This window comes from Macaca mulatta, chromosome 13 (assembly GCF_049350105.2).
Source record: "Macaca mulatta isolate MMU2019108-1 chromosome 13, T2T-MMU8v2.0, whole genome shotgun sequence".
Lineage (NCBI taxonomy): Eukaryota > Metazoa > Chordata > Mammalia > Primates > Cercopithecidae > Macaca > Macaca mulatta.
In genome coordinates, this window is record NC_133418.1 from 52,027,912 (window position 1) to 52,047,546 (window position 19,635).

At 35.4% G+C, this 19,635-nt stretch overlaps 1 protein-coding gene and 1 non-coding gene across 25 annotated transcripts in view; one reads left to right on the forward strand and one right to left on the reverse strand.

Moving 5' to 3' along the window:
* EXOC6B (exocyst complex component 6B) overlaps positions 1-19,635 on the forward strand; it is a 678,312-nt gene that overhangs the window by 108,314 nt on the left and 550,363 nt on the right. For 23 of the 24 annotated variants that reach the window (XR_013402682.1, XR_013402683.1, XM_077959258.1 and 20 more), the window contains one exon: positions 11,433-11,637. Coding sequence is in view for 22 of the 24 variants with exons in the window: in XM_077959258.1 (XP_077815384.1) it covers positions 11,433-11,637 (205 nt within the window). In the remaining 2 variants the exon portion in view is untranslated. Of the gene's footprint in view, positions 1-11,432; positions 11,642-19,635 lie in introns of all 24 variants that reach the window. The other variant, XM_077959247.1, reaches the window with a different exon arrangement.
* LOC114672060 (U2 spliceosomal RNA) lies at positions 7,729-7,926 on the reverse strand. Its single transcript, XR_003722253.1, has one exon. It is a non-coding gene; the product is annotated as a U2 spliceosomal RNA (small nuclear RNA).

Consider the following 19,635-nt stretch of genomic DNA (forward strand, 5'->3'; position numbering starts at 1 on the left):
TAACAGATATTAACAATTTTCCAGTTTTGATTCATATATGTGTAAAGAAAAAAATATGTAGTATATATATAAAACATATATATGGACAGAAACAGGTATATATATATATACTTTAAAAAATTACAGATAAAATTTATGTTCCCTTCTTCGGTCCTATTCCTTTCCTTTCAGTCCTGTTCCTTTCCCCTGAGGAAACCAGTATCATAAATTTATTGAATGTTCTTCTAGTCTGTGCTTTTAATATTTATAAATCATATATTGTTTTGTTTTGTGTTTTAAAAAGTTTATGTAGATGATTCTCAGTCCTCATTTTGAGATCTGTGTATTCACTCAGCAAAGATGAATCAAATACCTACTATGTGCTAGGCATTGCTCTTGGTGCTGGGGATACAGCTATGAATAAAATGGATAAAAATATCCACCCTTTGGGTCATACATACTAGTAGGCAGCTTATTTTCTTTATGTATATAGACACAGTTTGCTCATTTTAATCACTCCATGGTAGTCTATTATATGAATAATTCACATTTCCCCTGCCAGTTCCAGTGATTATCATAAGTGCTGTTCGCCAATATTTCTAGCTGCTTCCTTTGGTGCAAGGTAGTATTATATTTCCTGGGTTCCCTGTGTATATTTACTGGGTTCCCAGTTCCATGTGACTTTTTCTGGCTGATAAGATGTGAGCAGAAGTGATATGTATCACTTTTGGGCTTAGCATTTAATTTCCCTCCAGAGTTCTCTTATTTTCTCTTGTTCTTGAAAAATGGCAACTCCAAGATGCTGGTTGAGTCCCTGAGTAACTTCAGAGAGCGTAGCCTACCTGCCAACCCATTGTGAATGTATAACATGAGTAAGTTTTAAATCTTTGTTTTAAGTCACTGAGATTTTGGGGGTGGTTATTACTACAAGATAACTATCCTTACTGATACTGTTTGGGACATTTGGTATGTTTCCAGTAGTTATGACAGACCGTGGTACAATAAATGTCCTTGTTCTTGTCTCCTTGGACTCACATTCAAAATTTCTTGAGAGTGTTGTTCTTTAGATGCTTCTATGCATGGAAGTGGTATCATGAGGGATTAGTTAAATATAGATTCTGATAGAATAGGTCTGGCTGGGGTCATTCCTGAGATTCTGCATTTTTTGCCACGCTCCCAGGTGATGTCAATTCTGTTGGTCTAGGGTCTATACCTAGAAAGAGATCAGCTGGATCAGAGAAAGGGTTTACATGTCTTTGACCATTGGTATTTTGTGGGAGGTCCTGTTACTCTACCTCTTGGTAACATCTATATTGTCAAACTTTTGGTTTTTGCCAGTCTGATGATTGTGAAATGATAGATCACTATTGTGATTTTTATTTTATTTTTATTAGATTATTAGTGAATTTAGGTTTTAGGCATTTGGGTTTTCTCTCATCTACTTGCTGCCCACTTTTAGGTTGTTTATTATTTTCTTTTTCATATATAGGAATTATATACTTTGGATGCCTTTTCCTGTTATATATTGTCTTCCAGTGCATGGCTTACCTATTAACATTATATAATTAGTAGTTTTTGTTGCATAGAAATTTTAAGTTTTGGTATAATCAAATTTATTTTGTGGGTTTCAAAAAATTTTGTTTTTAGACATTCTTAACTTCAGTATAAATAACAGTGTCTTTTTCTTTCTTTCTTTTTTTTTTTTTTTGAGACGGAGTCTCGCTGTGTCTCCCAGGCTGGAGTGCAGTGGCGCGATCTCGGCTCACTGCAAGCTCCGCCCCCTGGGTTCATGCCATTCTCCCGACTCAGCCTCCCAAGTAGCTGGGACTACAGGCGCCCGCTACCACGCCCGGCTAATTTTTTTGTATTTTTAGTAGAGACGGGGTTTCACCGTGTTAGCCAGGATGGTCTCGATCTCCTGACCTCGTGATCCACCCGCCTTGGCCTCCCAAAGTGCTGGGATTACAGGCTTGAGCCACCGCGCCCGGCCAACAGTGTCTTTTTCTTGAACCAGTTGAAAGTAAGTTGCTAACATGACACACTGTCATCCCCAATTACTCTAGTATGGTTTCCTACAGATAAAGACATTCTTGTGTGCAACCACAGTGCAGTAGAGAATGGACATTAGCTTTGATAGATTTCTAGCATTAATTGGCATACCCAGTTCAAGTTTTGCCAATTGTCTCAATCATGTTCTTTCTAGCAAAAGAATCCAGTTCAAATCACAAGTTGCTTTTAGTTGTCATGTCTCTTTAGTCTTTTTCAGTCTGGAACTGTCCTCAGCCTTTCCTTGCCTTTCATGACTTTATTACTTTATTACTGTTGAAGATTACAGGTCAGTTATTCTGTAGAATGATCTTGCTTTCTTTGAAAATTTCTCATCTGACCATCTCTGTTTTTAAATAAAACTGTTTGGATCTTTTACATTTCATGCAATTATCAACATAGGCGTTTAAATCTACTGTCTTCTTTTATATTTTCCATTTATCCTACCTGTTCTTTGTTCCTTCTCTGTATTATTGTATTTTTAAAAAATCAATTTCTATATTTCAGGTTGTTGTTTTATATTTGGTAATGCCCTATTATTTATACCTCTTAGTTTTACAATTTTTCCTTGGTATCCTCAGTGTATTGGTTACAGGTGCCTTGGGATAGGGGACTAGGTGTAGATGCTTAAGTCCCTTATATAAAATGGCATGGTATTATCATATAACCTACACACATCCTCCTAAAACTTTCAGTCATCTCTAGATTACTTAGAATACCTAACAAAATGTACATGCTATGTAAGTAGTTGTTACACTGTTTTGTTTTATTTGTGTTTTTTAAAAAATATTTTTGATCAAAATAGTTGATTGAATTCACAGATCTGGAACCTGCAAATATGAAGGGCCAGCTGTATTTTATTTTTTTCGTGGTTCCTTCTATCTTTACAATGTGTAACTTACAATGAGTCTTTAAATATTACACCAAATCACACACAATGCAAGATTCTTATAATGATATTCTTCCATTTTACCCTTCTTTATGTCATTGTTGCCATGTTATATTCTTCCATTTTACCCTTCCTTATGTCATTGTTGTCATGTTATTATTATGTTATTATGTCGTAAGACCTGTGACAACACAGTGCCACACATGCTCATTTTTGCTGTAACTTTTAAAGAAATTTAAAAATTAAAGAGAAAAACTCTCATATATTTACCCACATTATTTTAAATGTAGATCCAAGTTTGTATCTGGTATTATTTTTCCCCTTTGGTTAAATGACATCCTTTAATATTTCTTGTTGGATCAGTCTGCTGGCTATGAATTCTCTCAGAAATACAGTATTTCTGAAAAAAATGTTTATTTCACCTTCAGTTTTTAAATTGAATTACAATTCCTATATTATAACATTCATCATTTTTAAGTGTACAGTTGAGTAGATTTTAATACATTCATGTGGTTGTAACGTCATCATCACTAGCTGATTCCAGGACATTTTCATTACCCCAAAAAGGAATCTTGTACCCATTCCTCTTTCCTCTCTGCCCTGGCAACCACTAATCTGCTTTCTGTCTCCATAGATTTGCCTATTCTGAACATCTCATGTAAATGGAATCATACAATATGCAGCCTTTTGTGTCTGACTTTTTCCACATAGCATAATGGAAGGTTTTCAAGGTTCATTCATGTTATAGAATGCATCACTGTTTCATTCCTTTTTATGGCTGAATACTCTCTCATTGTATAGATATACTGCTTTCAGTTACCTTTTCATCATTTAATGGACATTTGGGTTATTATCACTTTTCAACTATTAAGAATAATGCTGCTACAAATGTTCATTTACAAGCTTTTGTGTGAGCATATGCTTTCAGGTTTCTTGCGAAAATACTTAGGAGTAGAATGTCTGGGTCACGTGGTAAACGTTTGGTGCACTTTGTCTCTGTGTATGTTTTATCATTTTGAGGAACTTAGATTCTTTTCCAAAGCACCTGCACCTTTTTATCTTCCCAACAGCAGCATAGATGTTTCCAATTATTGCATAGCCTAGTCAATACTTATTATTGTCTACCCAGGCCAGGCATGGTGGCTTATGCCTGTAATCCCAGCACTTTGGGAGGCCGAGGTGGGCGGATTGCTTGAGCCCAGGAGTTTGAGACCAGCCTGGCTAACATGGCGAAACCCCATCCCTACTAAAGACACAAAAATGAGGCGGGTGTGGTGGTGTGAGTCTGTAATCCCAGCTCCTCGGAGGGGCTGAGGCATAAGGATTGCTTGAACTGGGGAGGCTGAGATTGCAGTGAGCTGAGATCGCGCACTGCATTCCAGCCTGGGGTGACGGAGTAAGACTCTGTTTCAAAAACAAAACAAAACAAAAAATCCTTATTATTTGACTTTAATGTAGCCATCCTGGTGGGTGTGAAATGGTGTCTGATTGTTTACCTTCATTTTAAAAAAAACCTTGATGGATATAGAATTTGAGGTTTATGGTTTCATTAGTTCATAGGACATGATTTCATTGTCTTCTGGCTTCTGCAGTTTCCAAGGAGAGATGTATAAGTAGCCTTACCTTTGTCTCCCTGTAAGTAATGTGTCTTTTCTCTAGCTGTTTTAAAGCTTTCGTCTTTATCATTTGTTTTCAGGCAATTTGATTTTGTGCACTTTGGTATAAATATAGGCACACATATGTGTATTTATCCTGCTTGTGGTTTGTTTAGCTTCTTGGATCTGTGGGTTTACAATATTCATAAAATCTGGAAAATGTTGACATTATTTTTCCAAACTCTTTTTTTTTCCTTTTCCCATCACCATTTTGGGACTTCAGTTATATTAATATTTATGTTGGACAGCTTGATTAACCCCGCAGGTGACTTGAAGATCTTTTCTCCCTGCCCCCTCAGTCCTCTCTGTGTTTTATTTGAGATAGATTTTATGGCTGTGTTCAAGCACATTGATCTCTCTCATTTGCATTGTGTAATGTTTTAGTCCCTTTCAGTGACATTTTCATTTCAGATAATATATTTTTCATGTACAGAAGTTACATTTAGCTTTTTATGTCTTATTTCTTTTATTACTTGTTTCTTTATGTACATGTACCTTGTCCTAATTGCTGTTTTTATGTACTCCTTTGCTACTTCTGCCACTTCTGGCATTTTTTTTAGATCTGTCTGCAGACTGATTTTGTTTTTCCTGCTTGTAGGTCAGTTCTTTGCTTCTTTTCATGTCTAGAAATTTTTGATTGAATAATGAATATTATGTTGATGAGTCTCTGGATTTTTGGGTGCTTTTTTTTTTTTTTTTCCTTTAGAGAGTGTTGGGCTTTGTTTTAGCAAATGGTCAGGTGATTGCAGATCAGTTTGTTACCTTCGGACCCAATTTTTAAACTCTGCTTAAAGGCCTACCTTTATTCCAGGGGAGTTCAGCTTTACTAAGTAAGACTTGATCCCTCTATAATCTACTCTGAATAGCTCAGGAGTCCCCAATGACTCTTCACTTTGACTGTTCAGAGTTTGAATGTTTATCTGCCTTGTCTGAGATCCTTGAAGTGTTCATCTTACCTTCCCCTGGCTGGTCTCCCACTCTCTCCCTTCCTTCCTTCTTTTTACCTATGCATGTGGAATTTCACTTTCCCTATGCCTGTCCTAGTACTTAGCAGACTCAAGGGAACCCCTGTGTAAATTTCTGCAGTTCTTTTTCTGCATTGCTTTTTTTGGGGAACTCTGCCACACAACTTCAAGCTGAATCAACTTTCCTGAGCTACTATCACTGATTCTTTAAGTCAGCAAGGCTGCTGAGCTCTGTTTTGATTTTTTTCCGGCTGTGCCCATGACCTAGAAATCAACTTTAGGTAGATAATCCTGGTGATTATTAAACTCACCTTGTTTGTTTCCCTTTTTACAGAGATAGCAGTTCTATGTTGCCTGATGTCTAATGTCTGCAAATGACTGTTTCATGTATTTTTGCCAATATTCTACTTGTTTATAAAGTGAGAGATCATGTCTGTTCCTTGTTAGGCTTTTGTAGCTGGAAGTCTGGTTTTTTTTTTTTTTTTTTTTTTTTAAGCTATAAATACTGACTTTTCTACTGCATTTTATGCTCCCTGGGGAAAGACATCTGAACATCTTTCTATCTCTAGTGCACAGAAGAGATTAAATGTTTGTTAATGATGCTCTTTGATTAGGAGTGACACTAATATTTTTCTGTGATGAAAGCTTTTATTTCACATTTTATCATACTCTGAATTTTAAAAAATTTCTTATAGATAGTTGTAATTTGCTTTCAAGCATCACTTCCTAGAATTTTAGAAACCATCGCTGTGAAAGAATTCCATGCTATGGCAAGAAAGTACCAAAATTTATTTTGCTTGGAACCAATATATTTCTTCTTGCTTTAGCATTCAACCATGTCTGTTTTCTGATCATGGTTATTCAATTTGTAGGATTATTTAGAACCTCTTTCCCTGCCTTCTTCCCTTTTATTCTCTGCTTTTATTTTCTTTACTTTAGTTCTGATTGTATCTCTGTTAAGGAGCCTGCATGAGAAGAGGGGAGAGAGTGACCACACATGCAAGTGAAACTTAGGAATTTGCCTTTTGATTCAGTTTTAATAATGTCTGGAGATTGTCAAAAGTACATCAAAATCTAATTTTGGATTTCTGTGTTCACTGGACACAATTTTTTTCTTTTGGTGCCTGCTATACAGGTGTTGGTTGGCTATCTTTAACCTGTCATGGATATTGAAATAGACTAGACATTTGAATATTACTGATTCGTTATAGTTAAAATGTGACTATGCTGGGAAGGGACAATGGGGAAATTGGGTGACATCCTTTGTTTCCAGGAATCACTGGGTTTTGTACTAATTAGCCTTGAAAAATGTGGAGCTATTTGACAGACCAGATGTTTTCAGCATGAGCCATGTGTCTCATCAGTGAATGTGCCTTGCATCTGCAGGCAACATTGTTGAATTCTCCTCATTCTATAAACAATGTTCCAAAATATAACTAAACCCCAAAATGTGTTTATCTTTTTGGCTTAATTTCTGGCTTTGTATCCATTCTAAAGTTTCTCTCTAGAGGAATTGCATTTTATTGCACATAGCTCTTCATACCTAATTGTAGTATAAACACCATTCTGTTTACACTAAACCATGTGAATTGTATTGTTTTTGAGCCTGTAAAATTTTAATAAGAGCAATGATTTCAGATTTAACTATATTTGTACTTTTATTTACATTTAGTGAGAATAAAACTTTCTTCCCTCCATTTACTTGAACAAAGACTTTGATTTTTTGGAACACATGAGGGAAAACATTAAAAACAAAAAAACAAAAAAACCCAAGTAAAACCAGTCTCTAGTCTTTAGCATTTGTGGTACTAAATTCATTGGAGCAAGAAGAGTTTAAGTATTTGCTGTGAAAATCATTCTTAAAGTCCAAAATAGAGCTGTAAGTCTTTGCTTTATAAGGATGGAACTGAATTTTTCCTATACCAAATATATCATGGGAAACATGGAAATTAGGACATTAAAAGTATGAAGGAGAAAATTATCACTCGTAGGATTGCCATCCAAAGGAAAAATATCATGGCTAACATTTTTGTATTTTTTTTTCTCATTTTGCTCTCTACTTTTGTGTGTGTGTGTATGTTTCCAGTGATATATATCTCATATATGTATAAATGTTCGTAATTTATATGTGTAAATATTTGTAATTTTGAAGAATATTATGATTATACTTGTAAGATCTATTTTTTTTCTTTTCAATTGGAGCACCATTCCTGGAGGTACTGCAATGCCAGGTTGATGCATGGAGGGGACTAAATAAGTTCCCATTTTATCTCCCTGCTGCAAAAATCCATTTAATAAATATTGTCCTCTGATAAGAGAATGTATCAGATATTAAACTGATAAGATATATCAGATATTAAATTTGATCTTAGCCAAAAGGCCAAGAGGCAATGAAATCTATTTTTTGAATTTATTTTCATTCAACAATATTGTAAACATTTTGCTCCTTTATTAGCCTTTTACTACTTCTTATTAGAAATCTAGGTTAGTTTTTTTATTTGCTAACATAAATAATTCTATAATTCAAGAGGCTTATATGTATTGCTGTGCATCTTTTTTTTTGTTTGTTTGTTTGGAAATGCAATTGCTTAAAATAATTGTTTTGCTAAAATTCTTCATTGAAAACTTGTGTTGTTCATAAAAACTTGTTTGTCAGCCGGCTGTGAATTCCATTTATTGAAACCCCTGATGAAACACATTATCTTTTAAGAAATCTTTGGCAGTTTGATTTGCATTTTTTCACATATCAGTTAAACATTTTTTTTCATGTGTTGACCCTTTTTGGTTCTTTTGTGAATTTTCTTTGTTCATTTTTTTAACAAAAACAACTCAAGTTTATTAATCTTTTTTTTTTTTTTGAGATGGAGTCTTACTCTATCACCCAGGCTGGAGTGCAATGACGTGATCTCAGCTCACTGCACCCTCCATCTCCTAGGTTCAAGCGATTCTCCTGCCTCAGCCTCTTGAGTAGCTGGATTTACAGGCTCCCACCAACATGCCCGACTAATTTTTGTATTTTTAGTAGAGAAGAGGTTTCATCTTGTTGCCTAGGCTTGTCTTGAACTGACCACAAGTGATCTGCCTGCCTCAGCCTCCCAAAGTGCTGGAATTACAGGCGTGAGCCAACACGCCCGGCCTGTTAATCTTTTAGGTACACATTACAAATAAAGTTTACCAGTTTTTCCCTTTATTCTTATTTTTTTTTTGCACAACTTATTTCGTTTTTACCTATTCAGCTTTATTAATCTTATTTGTCCTCTTATGCATATAGAAGCTTTCCTATTAGACAAATATCATCCCTTTTATTATTATGGAATGTCCTTCTGTGTTACTAGCAATATTTGTTGGCTTAAAGTCTTTTGTATCTTGTATTAATACAGCCATTTCAGCTCTTTTGTGGTTCCTTTTTTTTTTAAAATTTTTTTTTTTTTTTGACGGGTCTCACTCTGTTACCCAGGTTAGAATGCAGTAGCCTGATCTCAGCTCACTGCAACCTCTGCCCATTCAGGCTTAAGTGATCCTCCCACCTCAGCTTCCCAAGTACTTGGGACTACAGGTGCATGCCACCACATCTGGCTAATTTTTTGTAATTTTTTTGGTAGATATGAGGTTTTGGCTTGTTGCCCAGGCAGGTCTCAAACTCTTGAGCTCAAGTGATCCACCCACCTTGACCTCCCAAAGTGTTGGCATTGCAGGTGTGAGCCACTGTGCCCAGCCTTATGGTTACTTTTTTTTATGGCATATCTTCTTTCCCTTTTACTTTCAACCTATTTGTATCTTTGAATCTAAGTGTGTTTCTTGTAGACAATATGTAGTTGGATCATGCTTTTTAAGTCCTGACGATGTTGGCCTTCCAATTGGATTGCTTAGTTCATTCTCATTTAATGTAATTATTGATATGGTTGGATTTTGTTCTTTGTTTTCTATATTTTTAATGTCTTTTTTTGTTTGTTTTTGTTGCTCCTTTACTGCTTTCTTTTGTGTTAAATATTTTTAGTGTACTATTTGAATTCTTTTGTTGATTTTCAAATGATATACATTTTTGATCTTTTTTAGAGGTTGCTCTATGGATTATAATATGCATCTTATCACAGTCTACTGGAGGTCATTGCTGATATAAATTTGGTATAATATATAGTAGTAGTTTTGCTTCAATTAGCTCCATTTCTTTCCTACTCTTTGGTGCTGTTATTATTAGATATATTACACTTATACATTTTGTAAACCCATTGATACAGTGTTATAATCATTGCTTTAAAAAATTTTATCTTTTAAAGACGTTAAGAAAAGAGAAAAAATATTTTTATTCGTCTTTCATATTTAGCATGTATTTACTATTTCCCATGTTCTTCGTTTCTTTCTGTGAATTCAAGTTACCATCTGCTGTCATTTCCTTTCAGGCTTCCTTTAGTATTTCTTGTAAGGCAGGTCTGCTAGCAAGGAATTTTCTGTCTTTCTTTGTCTGGAAAGGTATCATATTTCACTTTGATTTTTAAATAGTCATCAGCTAATGATTGGTTAGAGGTTATGCTCAAAAAACTTGAGTAAGGTTTCCAGTCTTTGGTAATGAGTGTGTATGTGGGTTAGGGACTACATTAAAAGCAGTTTTAAAGTCAGCTTAAACTTTTACCTACCTTCTTAGTTTTCCCATGTGCCTGTCTACAGCCTCCTAGTCAGCCAGGGATGTGTGGATTGCTTAGACCCTTTTAGATGTCGCCTGCAGGTATATGCATAGCCTCTCAGCCAGCTAGCAACTTGCAAAGAGTTTATCAAGCCCTTCTGTGGGTCTTTTATTTCTATGGTTTACCTGTTAAATTTCTGGTTAGTCCTTTGGTCTGTTGTTTGCCCCAACCCAAATTTTAACTTTTGACCAGTAGAGCTGGAGACTTTTCTTATTTATTTATTTATTTACTTATTTTTACTGCGTTCGCTACTTTCACTAACAGCATCTCTCAATATGAGTTTTTTGCCCTCTGCTCCAAATTATGTCAGCCCCTCATCTCAGGAAAGCTGCTGTTTCATGACTAGCCATGGCCAATGAACAGGGGTGGAGGAATTAGAAGGGGAGAGTGATGGAAGTAGCTCCAGGCAAGAAAGCTACAGAGTCCCACTGTTGAGCAGTTATTATGAATAAACACTTCTTGACTTGTTGTTCTCTTTTGTTTAGTTTCCAGAACCCTAAAATAGTTGTTTTGGATAGTTTACATTTGTTTTCTTTGGATAGAAGATTTGCCAAGCTTTTCTGTGTGCCATAGTTGGAAGTCTAGCCTTGGATACTTCATTTTATAGGATGAATTTTTTTTGGCATTGAGATGATGATTCTTCATTTCCTTTTATTTCTCTTTTTTTAAGACTGAGTCTCACTTCGTCGTCTAGGCTGGAGTGCAGTAGCGTGATCTCGGCTCACTGAAACCTCCGCCTCCGGGGTTCAAGTGATTCTCGTGCCTCAGCTTCCTGAGTAGCTGAGATTACAGGCTTGCACCACCATGCCCAGCTAATTTTTGTATTTTTAGTAGAGATGGGGTTTCACCGTGTTGACCTGGCTAATCTCAAACTCCCGGCCTCAAGTGATCCACCTGTCTTGGCCTCCCAAAGTGCTGGGATTACAGGCCTGATCCACCATGCCTGGCCCCTTTTATTTCTCTTATGTCATTAATTTTATTGGTAGCTATTTTAAGTCTTATGCATTCTTTGGATAAAATCTTTTTTGATTATAATTTCCCAGTCTTTTAAAGTATGTATTAATTTTTAATAATTTGAGATTCTTTTCACCGATGTTCTCATTAAAACTTGATGCTGGATTTGTCTTAATGCACAGTGAAAACCAATTCAGGCTAGACATTTTGCCTAACCCTAAAGAAAACTGAGTGAGCTAAAGGTGATCAATTCCTTTTGTAGGCATTATCCTGCACTGAAAACTCTGGAACATCTAGAGCATACCTACCTGCCTCAAGTAAGCCACTATCGATTCTGCAAGGTGATGGTGGACAACATCCCCAAGCTTCGAGAAGAAATAAAAGATGTTTCTATGTCCGATCTCAAAGACTTTCTGGAGAGCATCCGCAAACATTCAGACAAAATTGGAGAGACTGCCATGAAGCAAGTAGGTCTTGGGTTTATGATAGGTTGGCCAGTGGCTTATCAGTATTGAGTTAAACACAGGTTTCTCTTTGCCAAGTATCTAGTTGTTTCTTATCATTTTAGGGAAGTCCTTCATATTTATGGGAACACGTGATTAAAAATGTTTTCTTTTTTTTTAACAGAGCAATGGACAATTATATTGTTTTGCTCTGTAGATGTTCAGTAAATATTGGTCCGTTGTAATGGTTTACATTGAGATTATGAAGAAATTTTTCTATTGTTTGTATACTTCCCTTGACTTTGCATGTAATTTGAAGCTCAAGATATTTTAAAGTTCTCCTTCTAGTTAATGACCTAAATTGTACCACATGTGTCTTTGGTTGATTATTTACTATGTAAGCAAGATAGCATGTTATATATGCATATTTCTGATATTAATAGGTGTCAGTGAAAAAAGGCCTATTGGGAAATGCTTTGAATTATGATCAAAGAAAAGGATTTATTAACAGCTTGTATATTAATAAATATGTTACCAGTATTTACATTTGTTAAAACATTTTCATCCCTAAGTCACCAAAGTCACAAGGAACATCTAAATTTCTTTTTTTAAATTATGAATGAAAGGTCAGTAATGTTTTACAATGGTATTTGCTCACTTGAAATTTGTCACATTGATTTTATGAAAAATTTTTAGTATACCTGATGATATAGCCTGCAGCAACAAATACAAGAATCAGTTGTTTATGGAAAGTACTTTTTGGTTCTGTAAACAATAGTGTTCTTGAATAGATCATTTGCAGTTTTTATCATTCTGTGAGGAATGAAGGAATAGATTATATTTCAAATCATATTTTAGGTCTTGACTAGCCTTGATAATCTATTCAGATGTCTATTTGATCCATAATATCTATTTGATCCTCCAAAAGAGATTCTCCAGTTACCGTTTCCTCAGGGAATACAGATATTTTCCCTTTCTTCCTTTAAATTTTGTCAGTGTTATACTTCACAAAGTGCAGAGTTTAAAAGTAGATGATAAACCTGACAGAGATAATTGTGTGATTTCATTGTTTATAGTGGTGAAGAAACAAAATTAATCAGTGGCAATATACCTTTGCATTGCTGGGTACATATTTTGAATACAGGAATGAAGCTATCTTCTGAGATAAGTCTTTATTGTGGTTTGCTCAGTTTCTCCTAAGCTTTTAAAATATAGGAGAGTATAGTACAAAGCCTCTATGGAAGCTGCCTTTTTAAAAATTGCTTTTTCTGAGCCTCTGCTTGAGAAATTAATTTGCTTCCCTTTTGATGAAAGAGGAAGCCATGAAGAATATTACTTTATTTAATGTGAGGCTAACTGGGCTCATTCCTCAATTATCTGAAGAAATTAAGACCAAGAAGAGGGAAGTAACTTGCTTAAGTTCAAACAACTTGTAAAGGTGAGATCCTGCATTAGAATTCAGGTTGGGTTGAAATGAATTTGTCTACTATGATACTCAATCTGTGTAAACTATTAGCTGTTTGCTCTATTTTTGTCATATAAAGAAATGATGAAGAAATCTTTTGTAAATCCAGGACTTTTAATTAACTGAGAAATCTTTATTTCTCCTATAACATTTTTCATCTCAGGATCCTTGAGTAAAGATATGTTAACCCATTAAAAAATCTTTTGTAGTACCTAGAACGTAAGGAAGATAGGAGAGAGAAAATACCATGTACTTTGTACATACTAGGTGTTCAATAAATGTTTGAATTCCCAGATAAGAGGGAGAGGAAGTGGTTTATTTCTCATTGCCTCAAGCCCAAAACAGTGTTTCTGGTTTGTGATGGTTTTCTTTGCAATGGTGATTTAAGGACTTAGAATCCTCCCATTGTATGGCTCTTCCATCTTTAAGATGGCTTTGAAGATTGCTTTAGAAGGAGAAAGACCAAAGAGTGTTGCATGTGGGAGGGTCTTTAAGGGCCAGGCATGGATGCCACACGTCACTTCTACCCATATTCTGTTGGTCTGAACTTAATTATATAGCCATACCTACCTGCAAGAGAGGCTGGAAAATGTAATCTCACTCATTCTCTAACAGGAGGAGGATATAGGTTTGATGAATAATAGTATCTGGCACAGTCTACCTTCTGGTGATCAAATATCTTTTCATTCTTTCTCTCATACATAGAACACACTCCTTCCCTAGGGGGCAACAGTCCAATGGCCCATGTAGTCATTACATCCATCTCAAAATCTAGTATCTTCCAGGGATGCTCAACCCTCTCCATAAGATTCAGCCATGGCTCTTCATGAGCTGGTAACTACTCAACTAAGATTGCAAGTTGTGTGTACTGGTGTCTCCTTCCACCCCCAATATACAATGAAGAAGCTAGAATAAAATAATTATAACAAAACCTTTTATTTAGAAAAGGGAAGAATGGGAGACGAACAATATTCTCTGCTTCATAACAAATCATATAAATCTACTTAGGCAGGCCCTGGGAAGTTCCTCTGCTCTGGTAGTAGGGGAATTTCCTTGCTTAGACCTTGATTCCCTGGAAGGAACTCCTTTGCTCATTGTTCTCTTGAGCTCCTAGCTGCACACTGGCTTTTACTTGTTTATATGTGTGTGTGTATGTATATACTTTATATGTGTGTATATATATACTTTATATGTGTATATATATACTTTATATATTTTTTATTTTTTATATATTATATATATATTTTAAATATATACTTCTGAAGTAGATGCTGGGAAATATACATTCCTTAGAAGGCATACTTCTCTTTCTCTCTCTATATCTATATATCTGTATCTGCAATTGTGTCTACATTTACATTTATATATGTCTTTTACTGCCTGCTTTTTGCTTTTTGCCTGAGGGTTGGTTTAATGTTCTGAACAAACATTTATTAATATTTAGTCCAAATTTGTGTTTTTTTGACATTATCATTCCCTCAAAATGTAGGCATCTCATCTTTTTCTTTCCAATAGGTTCTGTGAGGACACCATACCCACTGTTCTTCCCTAAATATAATTTTCAAGAATGATTTTGTTTTTCTTCTCCTCTCTTTGGGGAAGTAGTGGAGGTTGGGGAGCATAGCCCTTGCTTCATGCTTCTTTCTCAGTTTGATGGCCTTATATTGAGGTGACGTGAAACAGTGGGTGGTAAGATCATGCTTGAATCTGACATCTCTGCCTCAGAGTTGAGTCACTTTGTTGAACTAAAAGCCTTCCTGGGACTTTATTGCATAAGCCTTTACTATTTGTTTTTTCTCATACTGTTTAGGATCTGTATATATTCCCCTTTTAACCCTGTGAGGCCTAAGTTTCTGGGACTACTTCTGTTCCCTATAATTTCAGTCTGCAAATGAGCTAATACTTTTCTGAGCTTATCGTTTTTATGCAATACCTTGCCAAAAGCAGAAAGTAAATACCAGTGTACACTATAACTCTCACTCTTTATTTACTTATAATGCAGTAGGCCCAATAGGGAAGTGATATGCCTATTCACTTATTATAGGTTCCAATTTTACTAGTTGTTTTGCCACAGTATTATAGGGCTTTTCAGCCTTTTAACTTGTTAAATATATGTTCTTACTGCCCACTGCCTGACTACTAAACCCATGTCTTTTATTTTAGATTTTTTTTGGGGGGTAACACCATATTTCCAACACCTGTTTCTGTATTCCTTAAATAATGTTCCCTGCTGTAACAAACTCTAAAATCTCATAATAGAAATTTTATGTTTTGCTTATGTAAAGACCAAAATGCATGTCCCTGGTGGGTGACTTTCAAGAGATCTAGGAGTCTTCCACATTGTGGCTTTCAAGGGTACCACAGAAGGGGAAAGAGAGTAAGTAATGCCTGGAGGTTTTTTAGGGATGAAGCTTGTAAGTGGCACGTCTCACTTCTGCCAATATTACATTGGCCAGAGGCCAATCACTGCAAAGGAGGGTCGGAAATATACTCTAGCTGTGTGATCAGGAGAAAGAAGAAATAGGCTTGATGAATAGCTAAGCTAGTCTCTGCCATAACCTGCTATCATATAGCCTAGAAAGATAAGTATCTTCCACGTCTCTTGCTTTTTCTTCACAATCTTTTCATCATTTTCCCTATGTGTTTGCCTTCTAATTTATTAATTCAGTTTTTAGCTTTGTCATTGCTGCTATTTAGGACTTTATTATTATTTTTTAGTCCTACAGTCACAGTTTTGGCTTTAAAGAATTTGTTCTTGTTCTTATATTCTTTCTGTACCATGGTAACTTCTTTTTTCAAACATTTCTAAGTATGCTTCTTTAGAATTGTACTGAGAAAACAGACTTGAAAGTCTTACTTAATATTGATAGTTGGTCTGGGCTCTTCTACAAATTATGTAGGTGACTGCTTTTTCTTGGTGAGCATCCCTCTTTTTATTCTTCTACCCAATGTGTCCTGAGGTGCTGCAGTGAGTGATCCATGGGTGAACTTTGTCCTTGATACTGTGGAGCCAGGTTGGTACATTGGCTTCTTTTTGGGATATACCAGCCAAAACATCACTAACTGGTTCTACCCTAATTAAACTTGAATGAGTAAATTAAGCTCTAATAATTTATCTGAGATTATAATCTCAAACTGTTTGTTGTTCAATTTTATTAAAAGATAAAACACAAAAAATACTATTTGAGGATCCTCTGAAGCATATGTGGCTTGTGCATTCTTCTGTATGCAAGGTTTTATATAGAACTTTATCATTAGGAAGCTCTTTTTCTTTAATTGCATGTGGTCTAAAATCGAAAGGTCTTTAGATAGAACTTTATCACTAGGAAGCTCTTTTTCTTTAATTGCATGTGGTAAACAGAATTCTAAAATGTCCTCCAGGATTCTTGCCCCCTTGCATGTACATCCAATAAAATCACCTCTTCTTGAGAGGGTGGGCTTGATCTAATCAGAGGAGATCCTTTAAAAGAGGGCCAGGAGGTCAGAGATAGAAGATGTTAGAAAGATTCAGTGCTCCAGCAGATACTCTATTGTTGGTCTTGAAGAAACAAAGTGCCATTTTGGGAGAAGGCCACATGGCAGGAAACTGTAGGCAGCCTTGAGTTGCTAAAAATGATCCCCGCCTGACAGCCAACAAGAAAATGGGGACTTCGGTCCTACAATCACAAGGAACTGAATTCTGCCAACAACCTTAATAAGCTTAAAAGAGGACCCTGGGTTCCAAGTGAGAGAGACCCCCAGCAATGATTGACACCATGATTTCAGCCTGGTGAGACTCTGAACAAAGGACGCAGACCCAATAGTAATACTGGCATTCTAAACCCCTGATCCATGAGTTAACTCTGAGATAATAATTGCGTGTGGCTTTAAGTTGCTAAATTTATAGCAGTTTGTTACTCAGGAAAAGAAAACCTATACTCTATTATAATTTTGGCCTCAAATAGAATTACTTAAAAAAACTTGTACATTGATGTGTTGCCTTTGGATCTAGGAAACAATTGTATAGTTTCATTTAAAATGGGGTCTAGCTAGATGTCTCTCAGTCTTCTGTCTTTCTTCCAATATACCTGGGAAGCTGCAGAAAAATAAGAGAATATACAAGGTCAATCATTTAGCGAATCTGAGGAGGAGTTTCAAAATTGTCCATTTTACTGTTAGTATTGTACAGTAGTCCACACTTATTTATGGTTTTACTTTTAATGGTTTCAGTTATCCAGAGTCAACTGTAGTTCAAAAATATTAAATGGAAAATTCCAGAAATAAACAATTAATAAACTTCAAGTTGTTCACCATTTGGAGTAGTGTGATGAAATCCCCTGTTCAGTTCCACCTGGGACAGAATCATCCCTTGGTCCAGCGTAACCATGCTGTATATGCTCCCTGTCCTATCCACCTGTTAGTCACTTAGTAACCTCTTGGTTATCAGATTTACTGTGGCAGTATTGACTGCTTGTGTTCAAGCAGCCCTTATTTTACTTAGTAATGGCTCCAAAGTGCAAGAGTAGTGATACTGGCATATGGTTATAATTGTTCTATTTTATCATTTATTGTTATTTATTGTGGTTAATCTCTTCCTGTGCTTAGTTTATAAATTAAACTTTATCATAGGTATATACAGTTATATAGGCCATGGTACTATCCATGGTTTCAGGGATATATGGGGGAACTTGGAACAAACCTTCTGTGGATAAGAGATAGGGGGGCTACTGTAGTGAATTTTAAGTTAAGTTTATTTTCAACAAATCTTTTAGGTTCTCATATTGCATTTGTTGTTGTCATTTTGTTTTTAACATGGTAGTAGATTGAAAGCATTTAGTGGACATACATGTGGGTTCTGTCATGGGAAATAGAGCCATCTTTAGAGCAGTAGAAAACCCCTCCATTTTATCCTATTCCATTTTCTGTGTTGATCTTCTTCCTGTGTGCTTCCAAAATACTGTGTATATCTTATTTTGGAACTGTGACTTTAGTTTGAAGTGATTAAAAAAAAAAATCCTCAAAAAGTTCTTTGTTAATTGTCAACTGTTTTCTAGTTTTCCTTTTGAAATTTTTTTCTGGATTTCACTTATTATGGAATTGATTTGTACAGGAGAGAAGATCTGTATTTCTTATTTTGATTAGTTTGCTTTAGGCTTTGTGGGACTAAATAACATTTATAATGTAATCATTCTGTGTGAGCCCTTTAACAAGGGGAAGGATTTATTTACTTTTACAATTCTAACTTGCCTTTGCCAGACTATATGGGTTATGCAACTGATTTAAGGAAGTGAACTAATTGCCTATAAAAGATATTGAAGGCTCCTAGGCATTATTCCTTGAGTAAATGGGTAAGATTAGTTGTCACCATGGTCCTTTCAAACCTTTACTTTCTTTGGTTAAGTCTTCACTACAGCAAAATTTACTCTTTAATGTATGGCGTAGAACATCTTTTGACTTAGATCTGGCACAGTACTATTGACTGAGTTCATGTAGTCCATGTATTCACCACTATGTAAAAGAAGTATTGTTGAAGCCTCTTGTATGCTAGATATTATGCAAAACATGCACAGAGTGTGGTCTTTGTTGTCAAAGAAGTTGGTCTGGTGTTCCTGGATTTACTTTCTTTTCTCTTTTCTTCTTGATTTTGATAGTTGTATGTTTGTACCAATTTTTGCTTCTTACTCTTTTGCCTAAATGAATGGTCTGGGGGTAATGTGGGATCTCATTTTTAAACATTTTTTTCTGCTTGCCTTAAAAAATTATTTGTATTACATACGCTTCTGAAATATTTTGAACCTGACTTCAATGAAAAAGCACACATATATTATATGACCATTAAATTTAAAAGATCAGTGTCTCTTTACTGATATTGAGTTGGGGTGAGAGAAGAGAAATAATTTATTCCTTAAATCTACTTTATTTATTTTTTGTTCATTTAATTTGTTTTTTGGCTCCCCACAGAAAGCAATATTTTTTAAATCTAGTTTAAAGACAGTATGGCAGTTTGGTTTCTGTTCTTTAGGGTAAAAAGGAACTTGGCCAGGTGCAGTGGCTCACACCTGGTGAAACCCCATCTCTGGGCACGGTGGGTGGCGGTACCAATTGTTCACAACTCCATTTTCTTATTGAACAATTGCAACTACATTTCTCTGTGAGTATTTTTAAATAAACTTATTTTGGACAGTATGAGCTTTGGGAAGGTAATTTATATACATGACTTTAAAAGATTTTCCTTATTATTTTCAGATTTCAATGTTAAGAAATAGTTTTTTTTTTAAAGCTATATTTTCAGTGATGGCTTTAATGTCAGTGAGAAACCAAACCCTATATCTGTTCTCATAAGCAATCTAAACCATAGAAATTAGTGAGACTTAAATGCATCTTTTAATTTTATTCTTAGAAATTTGATTTTGGTCTTGAAGTGGCAGGTGCAAAATACAAAAACAAAGATTAGAAAAAAGAAATTAAAGAAAAGAAATTTAATTTTGGGCTCTTGGCCTTTCTAGAGTCTCTTCAAATAATTTCATGTGTCTGGTGATTGTGTTTCTCAGTTACGTGGTTAAGCTATACATTGAGCT